Below are 14086 nucleotides of genomic sequence, written 5' to 3' on the forward strand. Positions count from 1 at the left end.
CAGGCAGCAAATCTACAGCCCTAGCTTGTGATGGGGAGGAGTCGGGATGAGGCGGGACCCATTCTGGGGGCGGAGCCAGGACGCGACAGGGGCGGAGCCAGAAGCTGCGGCGCCGCTGGGCCTGGAGCGCCCAGGACGTCCCCGTAGCTACAGGCCCCACCTCCTGGGCGGGACGTGAGCTCTGATAGGCAGATGTGGCTGAGAGGCGGTATCTATTGGTTCGCCGTGCTGTCCGCTCGGCGGGCGGTGCCCGGACGCAGGTGCCGGCCGGAGCGGAGCAAGCAGCTGCTGACTGGCCGGGCCGGGCCGGGACCCGGGCCAGGGAGAACCGAGGGGCCTGCGCGGTCGCCCGGCCCGGCCGCGAATCAGGTAGGCACGGAACAGCGGGTCAGGCCCGAGTATGCAGGCGGGTCCGCTGATCCCGGGTTCGAGGCCCCGGCTCAGTACTCGGGTGGGACAGCTAGGTCTGTGCTCTTGGCCTCAGTCCTGCTCAGGACGCAGGCACCTCAGTTTTCATTACGAGGTTGGTGAGAGATCTCGGTGTCTCGGCACGCAGTAAGAACCTCCGTGAGCCTCGGTTTCCCCATCTGTGAAAAGTGGGTCATCTCAGAACCAATCTGATTTAAGAGATGGCTGATGAGGGAAGCGCCTGGCATACAGTAGGTGGTCAATAAGTGGCTAATGTCACTAAGGATTCTGTCTGGGTAATAATTAACGTGATAAAGAGTTGGGCGCTTCACAAAAAGCTACTCAGAGTGCGCTGTACTGAAAATGTTGTTTTTCAAACGCTAGTCAGGGACTGCCAAGATGGCTCAGTTGGTCAAGGTGCTTGCCTGAGTTCTGACTCGAGGTCTCACGGTCAAAGAAAAAACTGATTCCAGAAAGTTGTTGTTTGAACTCCATAGGCACATCCTTGCATGAGTACACCCGCATGCACGTGCACAAACACACACAAAATAAGTAGAATCGAAAACAGTTTTTAAAAACTCTGTAGTCAGAGTTTATGTGGTTAGTGGGAAACATACTGGGTGAAAATACTAAAAATAATTCCTCTCGTCCAATGGGCAAATTGAGGCTCAGTGAAGTCAGGGCTGTGGCCCCAGGCCACAAGATGCAGTGGTTCTGGGATTAAACTTAGTTTCTGGACTGGGGATGTAGTTCAGTACTTGCCTAACGTGTACTCGGCCCTGGGTTCAATCCTCAGTACTGACACACACACACACACACCAAAATAAAAAAAGAGACAGATGGGGCCAGAAAAACAAATTAACTTGAATCAGGACATGCAACATCAGTGACAGAGCCAGGATAAAGTGCCTAGGTCACGGCCCATGGTGGCACAGGTCAGTTTTCTCAGGTACTTTGGAGGCTGAGGCAGGAAGAGTTCAAGGCCTGACTGGGTTACTTAGTGCTTTTTTGAAAAACTTATTTTTTATTTTTATCTTATTTTTGAGACACGGACTCACTATGTAGCCTTGTCCTGGAACTCTATATGGAGACCAGGTTAGCTTTGAATTCACAGAGATCCAACTGCCTATGCCCCCCAAGTGCCGGGACTAATTGTAAGTGCCACAATGCTTAGCCGTTTTTTAAATTTATGTATATGTCCCTTTATGAATTTATGTCTATTATGTAAGGGCCCTCAGAGGCCAGAAGAGGGTATTGGATCCTGGAACTGGAATTACAGTTGTGAGCCACCATGTCGGTTCTGGAAACCAAAACCAAACTTGTCCTCTGCAAGGGCAGTAAGTGCTTTCAACTGCAGACCCATCTCACAAGTCCCATGATACTTCAAAACATTTGTTCATTTATCTGTTTTGTTTATATATGAGTTTGCGAGCCCTCATCCGCCACAGCTCATGTAGAGATCACAAGACAACTTTTGAGAGTCAACTTTTTCTCCTTTCCTACCATGTGGGTTCCAGGGATTAAACTCAGCTCATCAGACTTGGTGGTGGCAAGCACCTTTACCCAAGGAGCCATCTCACCAGTCTTTAAAATAAAATTTAAAAAAAAATTCAAAGAAAACCCTGGAAGCTGGGCATGGTGGCACGTGCCTGCATTCAGTGCAGACACTCAGGAGAATGAGCAGGAGGGCCGCTGCAAGTGAGTGCAGCCAGGCACAGCGCCAGAGAGTGAGTCTGTGAGCCTCTAGCTGGAGAGAGATGCTGCAGTGTAGCTCAGAGACTTATTTAACATATGTGATATTCTGGGTTCAGTCTCTGTCATTACACATGGGTGCGGGACTCAGAGATGTGACCACGGGTAAGGTCCCCACTCCTGAAGTAAACCTTTACTCATTCTCCTGTTGACTCACAATCTGAGTGTGACGATGCATGCCTGTCATCCCAGCACACAGGAGGCTGAGGCAGGAAAATCACCAGAAATTCAAGGCCAGTGTGTGCTATGTAATGAAACGCTGTCTCAAAAGCAAAACAAAGGAACAAAAACTGGGGGTTTGGAGAGTTGGTTAAAAATACTTGCTAAAGCCGGGCGGTGATGGCGCACGCCTTTAATCCCAGCACTCGGGAGGCAGAGACAGGCGGATCTCTGTGAGTTCGAGACCAGCCTGGTCTACAAGAGCTAGTTCCAGGACAGGCTCCAAAACCACAAGAGAAACCCTGTCTCGAAAAACCAAAAAAAAAAAAAAAACTTGCTAAACTGAACAATATGATTCAGACCTTTAATCCTAGCACTCATGAGTCAGAGGCAAGCTGATCTCTGTGAGTTCGAGGCTAGCCTGGTCTACAGAGGGAGTTCCAGAACTGTTACAGAGAGAAACCCTGTCTCAAAAAACAAACAAAAGACTCAAACAAAGCCAGGCAATGGTGGCGCACGCCTTTAATCCCAGCACTCGGGAGGCAGAGGCAGACAGATCTCTGTGACTTCGAGACCAGCCTGGTCTACAGAGCAAGTTCCAGGACAGGCTCCAAAGCCACAGAGAAACCCTGTCTCGAAAAACAAAAAAAAAAAAAAAAAACAAAAACAACAACAACAAAAACCTCAAACAACAAAAACAAAAAAAGAACCCTTGCTGCTCTTGCAGAGGACATGGGATAAGTTCCCAGGGCCTTCATGGTAGCTAAGAGCAATCTGTAGCTCCAGTTCTAGGGAATTCAGTTCCCTCTCCTCTTCAAGCACCTACTGGACACACATAGTATACTTACGTGCATGCAGGCCAAAACTCATACATGTAAAATAAAATTAATAAAACAATTAATAAATTAATAAATAAAATTAAACAAGTCAGCCACAACAAAAAAGAGCTAGTGTCTGTTGAAGACCAGACAACTCACTGTACAGTTTAAATTCAAATCCTGGCTGTCTCTTGCTAGCCGTGTGACCTTCTGAACTTTGGCCTCTTCTTCAATCAGTGAAACTAATTACTGGGCTTGTAGTTTTGTTGTGCAGACCTGATGACTGGCCCTAGAACTGTTTCCCTCTGAGGGCAGGCTAGCCTCTGGGGCTCATCCAACTGATTCTTCCAATCTGTTTCAGAGTGGGGAGTGAGACGTGAGTGCAGCAAAACCACATGCGGGAGGACCGCGTGCCAGGAGGCGTTGCTTTAGTCACACTGGTCTGAGATAGGTACTCCAAGGATGTGATCTTTGCGGGAGACACTTGTTTGAAGTTCGAATGTGGGCAGATAGCTTGGCAGCCTAATATTGTGCGTATTGTTTATTTTTGAGATGGGGTCTCCTGTAGCCCATGCCGGCCTCAAACTCAGTCTGTATATAGCTGAGAATGACCTTGACCTTCTAATTCTGCTTGCACACCCTGAGTGCTAGGTGACAAGTGTGTACCTCCATACTCAGTTTTTTTCTATTTCTTTTTTGTTTTGTTTTTATTTTTTTGAGACAGGGTTTCTCTGTAGCTTTGGAGCCTGTCCTGGAACTAGCTCTTATAGACCAGGCTGTCCTTGAACTCACAGAGAGCCACCTGCCTCCCCTCCCAAGTTCTGGGATTAAAGGTGTGCGCCCCTACCTCCTGGCCCATACTCAGTTTTATAAGGCCATGGGGAGCCAAGCTAGCGCTCTGTGCATGCTACATAAGAACACTACCAACTATCACAAACCCACCTTAGTATCCAGTGTTTCATACATTTTTGCTGATGTTCCTTTTAAAAATTTATTACATTGTGTGTGTGTGTGTGTGTGTGTGTGTGTGTGTGTGTGTGTGCATGTGTATGTATGAGTTTTCTTCCACCATGTGGGTTCTGGGAACAGAATCCAGGTCATTGGTGCCTTTATCTGCTGAGATATCTACTTGCTATTTTTGTTTTGGTATTTTGAATCAAGGTCTTTTGTAGCCCTACCTGATTTACAGTTCTCTCTATAACCAAAATAAATGTGAACTCTTGATTCTCCTGCCTTGGTGTCTACAGTGCTGAAATCACAGGCATGTGCTGCCTTGCCCAGCGTTGCTGTAACTGTTTTGGCAATTTATGAACTGGTATGAGCAGATTTACTAGTATTGGTGGGTTTCCCCCAATAGCAGGTAGGATAACAAACTATAATGTCTGCATCTTCTAGCACTTGGAAGACAGAGGCAGAGGGTCAGGAACTAGCCTGAGCTGTATAGTGAGACTCTGTCACCAAGGAGAGAGAGCGCACTGGGGTGTAGTGCAGCTGGTAGGGTGTTTGCCTAGTATACACAAAGCCCTGGGTTCCATTCCCAAAACTACAGTACCAAACATGGTATTCCTGAAATGGCAGTGTTTGAAAGGTGAAGGAATAAAGGTCAAGAGTTCAAGGTCAGGGCTGCAGAGATGGCTCAGCAGCTCAGGCTGCTTTTCCAGAGGACCTGGGTTTAATTCCCAACATCCACATGGTAGCTCACAGCCATCTGTAGCTTCAGTTCCAGGGGGGCTGATGCCTCTTCTTGCCTCACAGGTACCAAGCTGTACATGTGGTACAAAGATACACATGCAGACAAAATGCCTATACACATAAAATACAAATAATAAAATTTTAAAACATTAAAAATGATAGTTCTTTTGTTAGATAGTGGATTCTAGGCCTGCCTTGAAACCCTGTCTCAGAAATAAAGAAAAGAAGGGATTAAAAAAAAAAAGAACGGAAGGAAAGGGAGAAAAGTCTAAAACAAATATCAGAGGTCGAGGTGGACTTTTCAGCACGGGTTCACAGAGGGCCCAGCTCTTCCCCAGCCATCTTTCAGGTTGACGGAACATGAGTGTCCACAGCAAGGCCGGCCTGGCTGATGCCCTGTGCCTGTTATCTCTGGTTCTCAGCCTTCCTCCGGCCTGTGTCTGACTTGGTTGATACTTGCTTATCTGACCTGCGATGGCTCAGCTGTGGAGGCCTAGGAGGCCGCGCTAGATTTTACCTGAGCTCTTCAGGGAAGAGTTGATCTGTCAGCTGACTGACTGGGTGTAAACACTCAGCTAATAATTATGTTCCATGTCTTTGGGTCTCCAGTTTTCACTGGCAGGACTGGTAAGAGCTGACTTGGGGCCAGGGTGGCCCTATCAGTTGGAACTTACAAATATTATTAGGGTTGCTGTGGTCTCTGGGTTTAACTCTTAGAGACAGGAGTCCTGGGTGTTGGACAGATCGAAACCAGTGATCTTTGGCTCTGGATTGATATCTAAGGAGCCTTCGTTACTCTCAGGGATTTCTCAGAAGAGTCGGATGTGATGCCACAGTTCTATGACCTCAGCTTCTTGAAGAGCTGAGGCTTAAGTTTAAGGTTTGCCTGGGCTACAGAGCAAGCTCCAGGCGAAGTCAGCCTGGGTAGCCTGGTGATACTTATCTAAAATTAAACCATTGCTACAGGGTGGCGAGATACCTCTTAGAGGTCTGAGTTTGAGCCGACCTGGTAGGCGAGAACTGACGCTTGCACTCGGTGAGCATCCCCTCTCTCCTCCATAAAGGAATGTAGGATAAAACTAACAAAAAATTTGAAAATCAAAAAGGAAAAGTTTTAAAGTGTTGGGTTTGTGGGGAGCTGGGAGTATAGCTTAGGAACAGGGCGATTGCCTGGTAAGGCTGTCTCTGAGTTCATATCCTGCTACTAGAAAGGAAAAAACATTCTTAGAGGAAATTTACACAGGTTGGAAAGCTGGAATTCTCTTTTTGCTGTTCTGGAGAAGAGGACAGGACTGCACAGGGTTCCTTTTGGCTGATCGGAACCCGAGGCAGAGGGCAGAATCCCGCCAAAGCCATGTAGAGCAGACTTCCGAATGGCTGCTTGAGGTGTCCAGTATTTCCTGCAGCCTCTTCCTGGGAACTGAGGACAGAGCAACTAGTCTTCTGGGACACAAACGTGTGTCATTTCCTTGATGAATTGAGGTCTCTAAGAGTGCACAGTCTGACAGAGGCCATGAGTCACCAGGGGCCCGAGTGTGACTCACCATTCTGCTGCAGTGCAAAACATTAAGTTTCTAGTTCTCTCTCTCTCTCTCTGTCTCTGTCTGTCTCTCTCTCTCTATCTCTCTCTGTCTCTCTCGTCCCAGGCCCTCATTGGATTCCAGGCAGGTATTCTAGCTCTGAATCCTGCTCTCAGCGTCTTTAGATGCATTCTGCTTCCAATGAAGACAGCTTAATATGTCTTTAGCCAGTCTCAAGGATTTGTTCTTAGCTGGAACAGCATGATTCTGGCTGTGCAAAACACTGACCCAGCACCCAGTAGGTGTGCAGCTACTTTCAGTTGCTTTTCCTATGTGACATGGAGGTTGATTTGCAGGATTTGGAAGTGGGGCCATGCGTGACTTTCCTAGCAGACTGAGAGAAAATCCAACCAAGCCCTAGCTGTCCTCCAAGCCTGGGCTAAATTGTATGTGTCACCTCATAAAGTTCTTACATCTGTATTTAGATGCAAACAGATTCAGAGAGGCAAGTCTTAGAGCCCTGGCCTGGTGCCAGTTCTGTTGCACTGATAAAATACCACGACAAAAGTAATCTAGGGGGGGAAGAAAGGATTTATTCTAGGTCACTGTTCCAGGTTCCAAGCCATCATTTCAGGGAAGTCACAGCAGCAAGAGCTGGAGGGAATTTGTCTTATCACATTTATAATCAGGAACAGAGAGACCGAATGCAGGCTGGTACCCAGCTCACTCTGTCCTTTTCATCACGTCCAGTGTGTAGCCCGCTTATATTCAGGGTGGGTTCCCACCTCAAGTAACCAATTAAGAAATACCTAGGGCTAGGTGGTGGTGGTGCACACCTTTAATCCCAGCACTCAGGAGGCAGAGGCAGGTGGAGCTCTGTGAGTTTGAGACCAGCCTGGTCTACATAGTTCTAGGACAGCCAGGGCTACACAGTGAAACCATGTCTCAGAAAAACCCTAAATAAAGCTGGATGGTGGTGGTGCATGCTTTTAATCCCAACACTTGGGAGGCAGAGGCAGGCAGATCTGTGTGAGTTCTAGGACAGCCAGGTCTACACAGAGAAACCCCATCTCAAAATAATAATAAATACTACTACTACTACTACTACTACTACTACTACTACTACTACTACAAAGAGAGTAGAGAAAAAAAGAGAAAATACCTAGGTAAGAGGGAGGACTCCAGATGATGACCTGAGATCAACTCCCAGGAGCTGTCCTCTGACCTCCACACGCATGCTGTGGCACATGTATGCCCACAGACATAAGCATACACAAAACAAACATAATTTAAAAAGAAAAAGAAATCCCTCAAGGGCACAACCACAACCCAGTCTGTAGGCGGAGGCTGCTTGTTTGTTCCCGGCTTCTCAGACCCGAAATAATTACACAAAACTGTCTTAATTAAAACGCTGCTTGGGCGATCACTTAAGCATATTTCTAGCTAGAGCTCTTATATCCTAAACTAACCCATCTCCATTAATCTGTGCATCACCACGAGGTCATGGCCTACCAGCAAAGTTTCAGCAGGCTCTGTCTCCTGTGGTGGCTACATGGCTTCTTCCTGATTCCACCTACTCTCTATATATATTTCTCTTAGCCTGGCTATATTATGTTAAGCCATTGGCTGAAAGCGGCTTCTTTATTAGCCAATAAAAGCAACACATATACAGAAGGACTTCCCACACCATTTCCCCTTTTATATTCAAATAGAAAGGAAGGTTTTAACTTTAACACAGTAAAATTACATATAACAAAACAAGTATTAAGCAAGAATTACAGTTACAGTATTTACAATATTGTAATTACAATATTGTAAATATAGTAACAATCTAGTCTGGACAGGTCCTCATTGAGAGCCCTTCCCACTACCACATCCCAACCTGGTCTAGACAACTCCTCATGAGAGCATCTTTCCAGGTATTCTTGATTGTGTCAGTTTGACAACAACCATCACAATCCTTGACAAGATGGGACTTGAGCCAGGCAGTCTAAAATCTAGCATTCAGAAGGCTTAGATCTTACGTTCCAGGCTAGCATGACTATAGAGGGAGATCATTTTGTGGGTGAAGGCTGGCTGCTCGTCCCCAGAACCCATGTAAAGACAGGCACAAGCCTTACATGTAATGGCAGCCCTCGTACAGTAAGTACAGCAGAAAACAGGTGTGCTCAGACCTCCGACCTCTACTCATGTCCCTTTGCACACTCACTCGCACTCACACACACTCGCATACACACCTCAGAAAAGAAGAGGGAACCCAGCAGACATGTAACTCACTGATTTTGCCTTTTATCTCTCTGCTGGCCTCCTTTCAGGCTCTTGGGACCATGGGCCTCAGGCCCTGAGGACAGGAGGCTCCTCGTGGCCATGACGACAGGTGACTGCTGCCACCTCCCCGGCTCCCTATGCGACTGCTCTGGCAGCCCTGCCTTCTCCAAGGTTGTGGAGGCCACAGGCCTCGGACCACCCCAGTATGTGGCACAGGTGACCTCAAGGGATGGCCGGCTGCTTTCAACTGTCATCCGGGCTTTGGACACACCGAGGTGAGTACTGATCATTAGCACCCTGACTTTTGTCCATTTCTCTCTGGGGTGAGTGATTTTCTCCTAGTCTGAGGTCAGGGGTCCTGTCACTGAGAGAGCCAAAGGCATGAACATGCCAGAGAAAAAAAGCCAAATACTGAGATGGAGAGATGGCTCAGTGGCTAAAGACCACTTGCTGGTCTATTTTTTTTTTTTTTTTTTTTTTTTTTTTTTGGTTTTTCGAGATAGGGTTTCTCTGTGGTTTTTTGGAGCCTGTCCTGGAACTAGCTCTTGTAGACCAGGCTGTTCTCGAACTCGCAGAGATCCGCCTGCCTCTGCCTCCCAAATGCTGGGATTAAAGGCCTGCGCCACCACTGCCCGGCCCACTTGCTGCTCTTGCAGAGGACCAGAGTTCAGTTCCTGGCACCCACAGTGGACAGTTCACAGCTATCTGTAACTCCAGCTCCAGGTGATCTGATACCCTCCTCTGGCTTCCTTGGGAACTCTCTCCCCACAGAGACAAACAAATAATAAAAAGAAATACGTATTTATAAAAAGAGACCAAATAGTTGGGTGTGGTGGAATATGTCTATAAATGGGGCAAGGGAGGTGGGCCAGTTGATAAAATGTTTGCTATGCAAGCTTGAAGACCTGAGGTTTATCCCTGGAATGAATGTTAAAAGCTGGGCATGGTAGCCTGTATTGTAATCCCAGACAGGACAAGCCGATCTCTGGAGCTCTCTCAGCCAGCATACCTTAATTGGTGAGTGCTAGGCCAGCTAGAGATGATACTTTAAAAGACAGGTGGTCATCCCCTGAAGAACGTCTGGCCTTCACACACACACACACACACACACACACACACGCACGCACGCACACACACAGGAACAGGGTTTTTCTTTTGGGCCACCAACCAGCTTCCCAATCATGACATGGAAACTTCTTATTAGTTATGAATGCTCAACCTTATCTTATGCTTATCCTACTAGCTTTTATGACTTAACCTGTTTCTCTTCATCTACGTTTTACATTGGGCTTGTTACCTTTCTTTCCTTCTGTATATCTTACTCTCCCTGCTTCTGTGTCTGGCTGTCTGGTAGCTGCCTGGCTTCTGGACCCAGGTGTGTCCCTCTTTTTTCCCCTCATTTTTTCCCCCTTCTTCTCCTTTGCCTAGATTTCTTCTGTTTATTCTCTCTGCGCAGCAGCTCTGCCTATCCATCTCCTGCCTAATTATTGGCCGTTCAGCTTTTTATTAGACCCATCAGGTGACTTAGCCAAGCAAAGTGAAACAAATGTAACACATCTTTACATAAACAAATGCTGCAAAGCAAATGTAACACGCCTTTACACAGTTAAAATAATATTCCATATTCCGCAGCATAAACAAATGAAACACATCTTTACACAGTTAAATATTCCACAACAGGGACACACACATGCTCACCAAGACATGAGTGTGGAGACACATATTTATAATCAGAACTGGAGACACAGAGAAAGGTGGATCAATGGGACTTGCTGGCCAGCTAGTCCAGCCACTGAGAGACCTTGGCTTACAAAATGAGATGGCAGCCAGTGAGAGGGCTCAGTGGGTAAAAGCCTGCTTTAGATCTCCATGAAGGAAGGAGAAAATCAACTCCTGAAAGTCATCCTTTGACCTCCAGATGTGTGCATGGCACACACATCCCTACCTGTCCACACACACACAAAATAAATGGATAAAATGCAATTTAAAAAACAAGGTAGCCATCCCCAGGCCAGCGGGAGACCCTGTCTGATAACCACGGTGGCTGGCCCCTGAAGAGTGGCAGCCGAGGACTCCGCAGGCATGTGCACACACATCCATGCTCACCAGCAACTGTCTGCTACCTTACACAAGCATGTTATAAACTCTAGTACTTGAATGCTGAGGTAGGAGGGTTAGAGTTCAAGCAAGACCATCATAGTCTGCATAGCAGTATCTTTTCTCAAAATTACTAATAAATGAACAAATTTGGGCTGGGGATATGTCTCAGTGATCGAGTACTTGCTTAGTGTGAGCAAAGCCATGGATTCTCTCTTCAGCACTAAAATTCCAGGTGACTGTGGAAAATCTGAAGATCAAATGTTGAAAGTTGTTTCATGAACTTTTAAACAAATGCTTGCTTCCTCCCTCGATATCCCGAGACAGGGCACCGATGTCAAAGTAAAAGTCCAATCCCCCAAAGTCTAGCTGTCTGAACCAGTGAGTTTACTGGGGTTACTTAGAGAGCTGAGTGGGCGGTTACATGCAGGAGCGTGGGTACTCCACAATAGCTGCATCAACAGAAAACCTTGCCCAGCATGGATGATGAACCTCAACAGAAAACCTTGCCCAGCATGGATGATGAACCTCTTCTGCGCTGTATAATCTAACACCTCCTAGACCACAAGATCATGTGTAACTGTGAAATTGATGGGCTGTAGTTAGCTGCGAGAGGTGCAGGAGGTGGTGCCTGGGGTTTCAGGGGAGGGTCCAGGGACCCTCCCACCCCGTCCTTATAGGGGGGAAGACCAACAGTCAACAGGCTGGGTCTTGAAGGTTGTTTGTAAATAGTTCCAGCTGCTTGTGAAGATGGTGAAAGTTGTCATGCCCAGAGTATAGGGCTCTACAATACCAGTGACTTTGGGCGTTGGAGAAGCCATGCAGTGAGCGAGGAGTGTGGAGAACAGTCCTGGACTGAAACTCCCACTGATACCTTCCTCTCCCCGCGTGACCAGATCTCTAAAACAGCCAAACCCTTCTGGTGAGATTATTCTGAGAATATGGTGTTATGGTCCTCAGAATGTGGGTGTGTTCTATGGAGCCAGTGTAACTGAAAGGATCGTAGGCTGAAAATACTGTGCTGGAAGATGCCATGTGTGCCTGGCTACCTGAGTTCAACCCCTGGAACACATATAAAGGTAGAAAAAGGAACCAGTCACACCAAGTTGGGTGGGAGAGACAGGCAGGTACTGAGATCTTGTTGACTAGCGTACCAGCTTAGCTGAAAATGCACACTTCGAGTTTAGAGGAGAGACTCTGCAGAGGAAGACACCTGACACAGTGCTCTGACCTGCACATGCGTGTGCACAGTCACATGTGTCTGTCTGTCTGTCTGTCTGTCTGTCTGTCTCTCTCTCTCTCTCTCTCTCTCTCACACACACACACACATACACACAGAAAATGGTTAAAGCTCCTCCAGGCCTTCATTTCTTCCCCCTTTCTTCCCTTCCCTTTTTCTTTCCCTTCCCCTCTTTCCTTCCTTTTTTTCCCCCCTTGAGACAGGGTTTCATGTAACCCATTCTGACCCCAAGCTTGTCATGTATGGCTGGCCTTGAGTTCCTGGTCTTCCTAACTCTGCCCTCTAGTATTGGGACCACAAATGTGCACCACATTCGCGGTGTGCTTGAACTTTTCAGCATCTGTAAAGCGGAAGCAGGGTGAGCAGTCCTGAGGCTCGCGGTGAGAACGGGATGACTGAAACCCAGCGCTGCACTCAGAGTACAGCCTGCGGCCATGGTTCCGGGGCCAAGGGGAGCCGAGGGCAGAGGAGCAGCAGTTTGAGGTGGGCTCCTCAGGTCAGCGTGGGTGCCAGTGAGACCCTGTCTCAAAAGCAGAACAACTGAGCATGGTGGCACACAGACTGGGGGGGCGGAGACAGGCAGGTTTTTGTGAGTTCAAGGCTAGCTTGAAGAAGTTCCAGGCTAGCCAGGGTTCCATAGTGAGACTCTGTCTCTAAATAAATAAAAACAAATAAATAAGAAAACAAAGTTAGGCATGGCGACACAGGCCTGGCGTACCAAGACTGCAGAGGTGGACAGGGGAGGACCAGAAATGCAAGTTAGAGGCCAACAAGGGCTACATGAGACCTTGTCTAAGAACAAACAAAAGACAGGCTGACGTCAGGTGTGGTGATGGATGTCTTTCATCCCAACACTGGAGAGTTGGAGGCAGGCAGATCTCTATGCTCTGCATGATGATTTCCAGAGCAGTCAGGGCTACATAACTTAAATATGTCTTTTTGTTTGTTTGTTTTGGTTTTGGTTTTTGGTTTTCAAGACAGGGTTTCTCTGTGTAGCCCTGGAAACCATATCTTACAATGAATAAAAACAGGCTTGGAAAGATGATTCGATGGGTAAAGGCCTGCTATGCAAACATAAGGACTTGTGTTCAAATCCCCAGAGCCCATGTAGAGATGCAGGTGTGATATCAGGCCTGCACATCTCTGACGACTCCTACAGAGAGGTAAGGGTGGAGGCAGGTGAAGCCCCAGAAGCTCGGAGCAAGCCTGACACATAGGAACACTGACTCTGCCTCAAGGTGGTAGGAGGTTGTCTTCGGACCTCTACCCAGGTGTCATGACACATACATTCATACATATATATACATATACACACATTCATATACACATATATATACATAAATACACATTCATATAAGATAAACAAGAAGTGCCTCATACATGGGGAGTGCTCAGTAAACCATAGCGTGTGTCCTCTCTGCCTTTATCAGAATTGCTGTTCCAGAGTTTCCAGGGCTTCCCAGAAGGAACTAAGCTGACGTGGCTCTTAAGAGTCTTACTGCTTCCTTTCCCCGAGTAGGTTTCCAGAAAGGGGAGCTCTTTCCTGTGAACTTTTAAGTTTGTGTGAGCGTGTGTGTATGAATCAGAATGTGTAATTAGAAAGGCGCTGGGAATGTGTGTGTGTGTGTGTTTGAGTAAGAGAGAGTTTGCTTGAGTGTGGGTACACACGTGCAATTGTGTGTCCATGTGTACTTTTGTGTTTATGGAGGTGAGAGGCAAACATCAGGAGTCTCTCTTGATCTCTTTTCAACACACAGGCACCCAGTGCATGCACACATGCCATTGAGGCAGAGTTTCTGACTTCAACCCAGGGCTGGATGATTCTGCTAGAGTAGATGCCTAGCATGTTCTGGGGACTCCATTTCCCTCTTCTAGGTGCTGGGATTGCATATAGGCCACCACACCCAGCTGGTGTTTGAGTGAATTCCAGTTCTCATGTTTGCATGGCAAACTCTTTACCCACTGAGCGTCTCTTCAGTCTCGCCAGTGGCCTTTTGCAAAAGAAAACAGCATGTTAGAGACTAGGCTGAAAGGAAAGATGTGAGCCCTGATTCTTGGGATCTGGGCTGTTTGGCATTCCTGTTTGTTTTGAGACAGTTTCTCATGTAGCCCAGGCTGATTTCCAGGCTTGA

General features: G+C 47.2%; 1 protein-coding gene across 2 annotated transcripts in view; it reads left to right on the plus strand.

The window, feature by feature from the left end:
* The first annotated feature begins 235 nt into the window (after positions 1–235).
* The window catches only part of Marchf2 (membrane associated ring-CH-type finger 2), a 38530-nt gene continuing 24679 nt past the window's right edge, over positions 236–14086 (plus strand). For both annotated transcript variants that reach the window (XM_075975651.1, XM_075975650.1), the window contains exons 1-2: positions 236–369; positions 8665–8892. In XM_075975651.1, the coding sequence (XP_075831766.1) occupies positions 8717–8892 (176 nt within the window). In that variant the 5' untranslated portion in view covers positions 236–369; positions 8665–8716. The remainder of the gene's footprint in view (positions 370–8664; positions 8893–14086) is intronic.

The sequence above is a fragment of the Microtus pennsylvanicus genome, chromosome 6 (genome assembly GCF_037038515.1).
Source record: "Microtus pennsylvanicus isolate mMicPen1 chromosome 6, mMicPen1.hap1, whole genome shotgun sequence".
NCBI lineage: Eukaryota > Metazoa > Chordata > Mammalia > Rodentia > Cricetidae > Microtus > Microtus pennsylvanicus.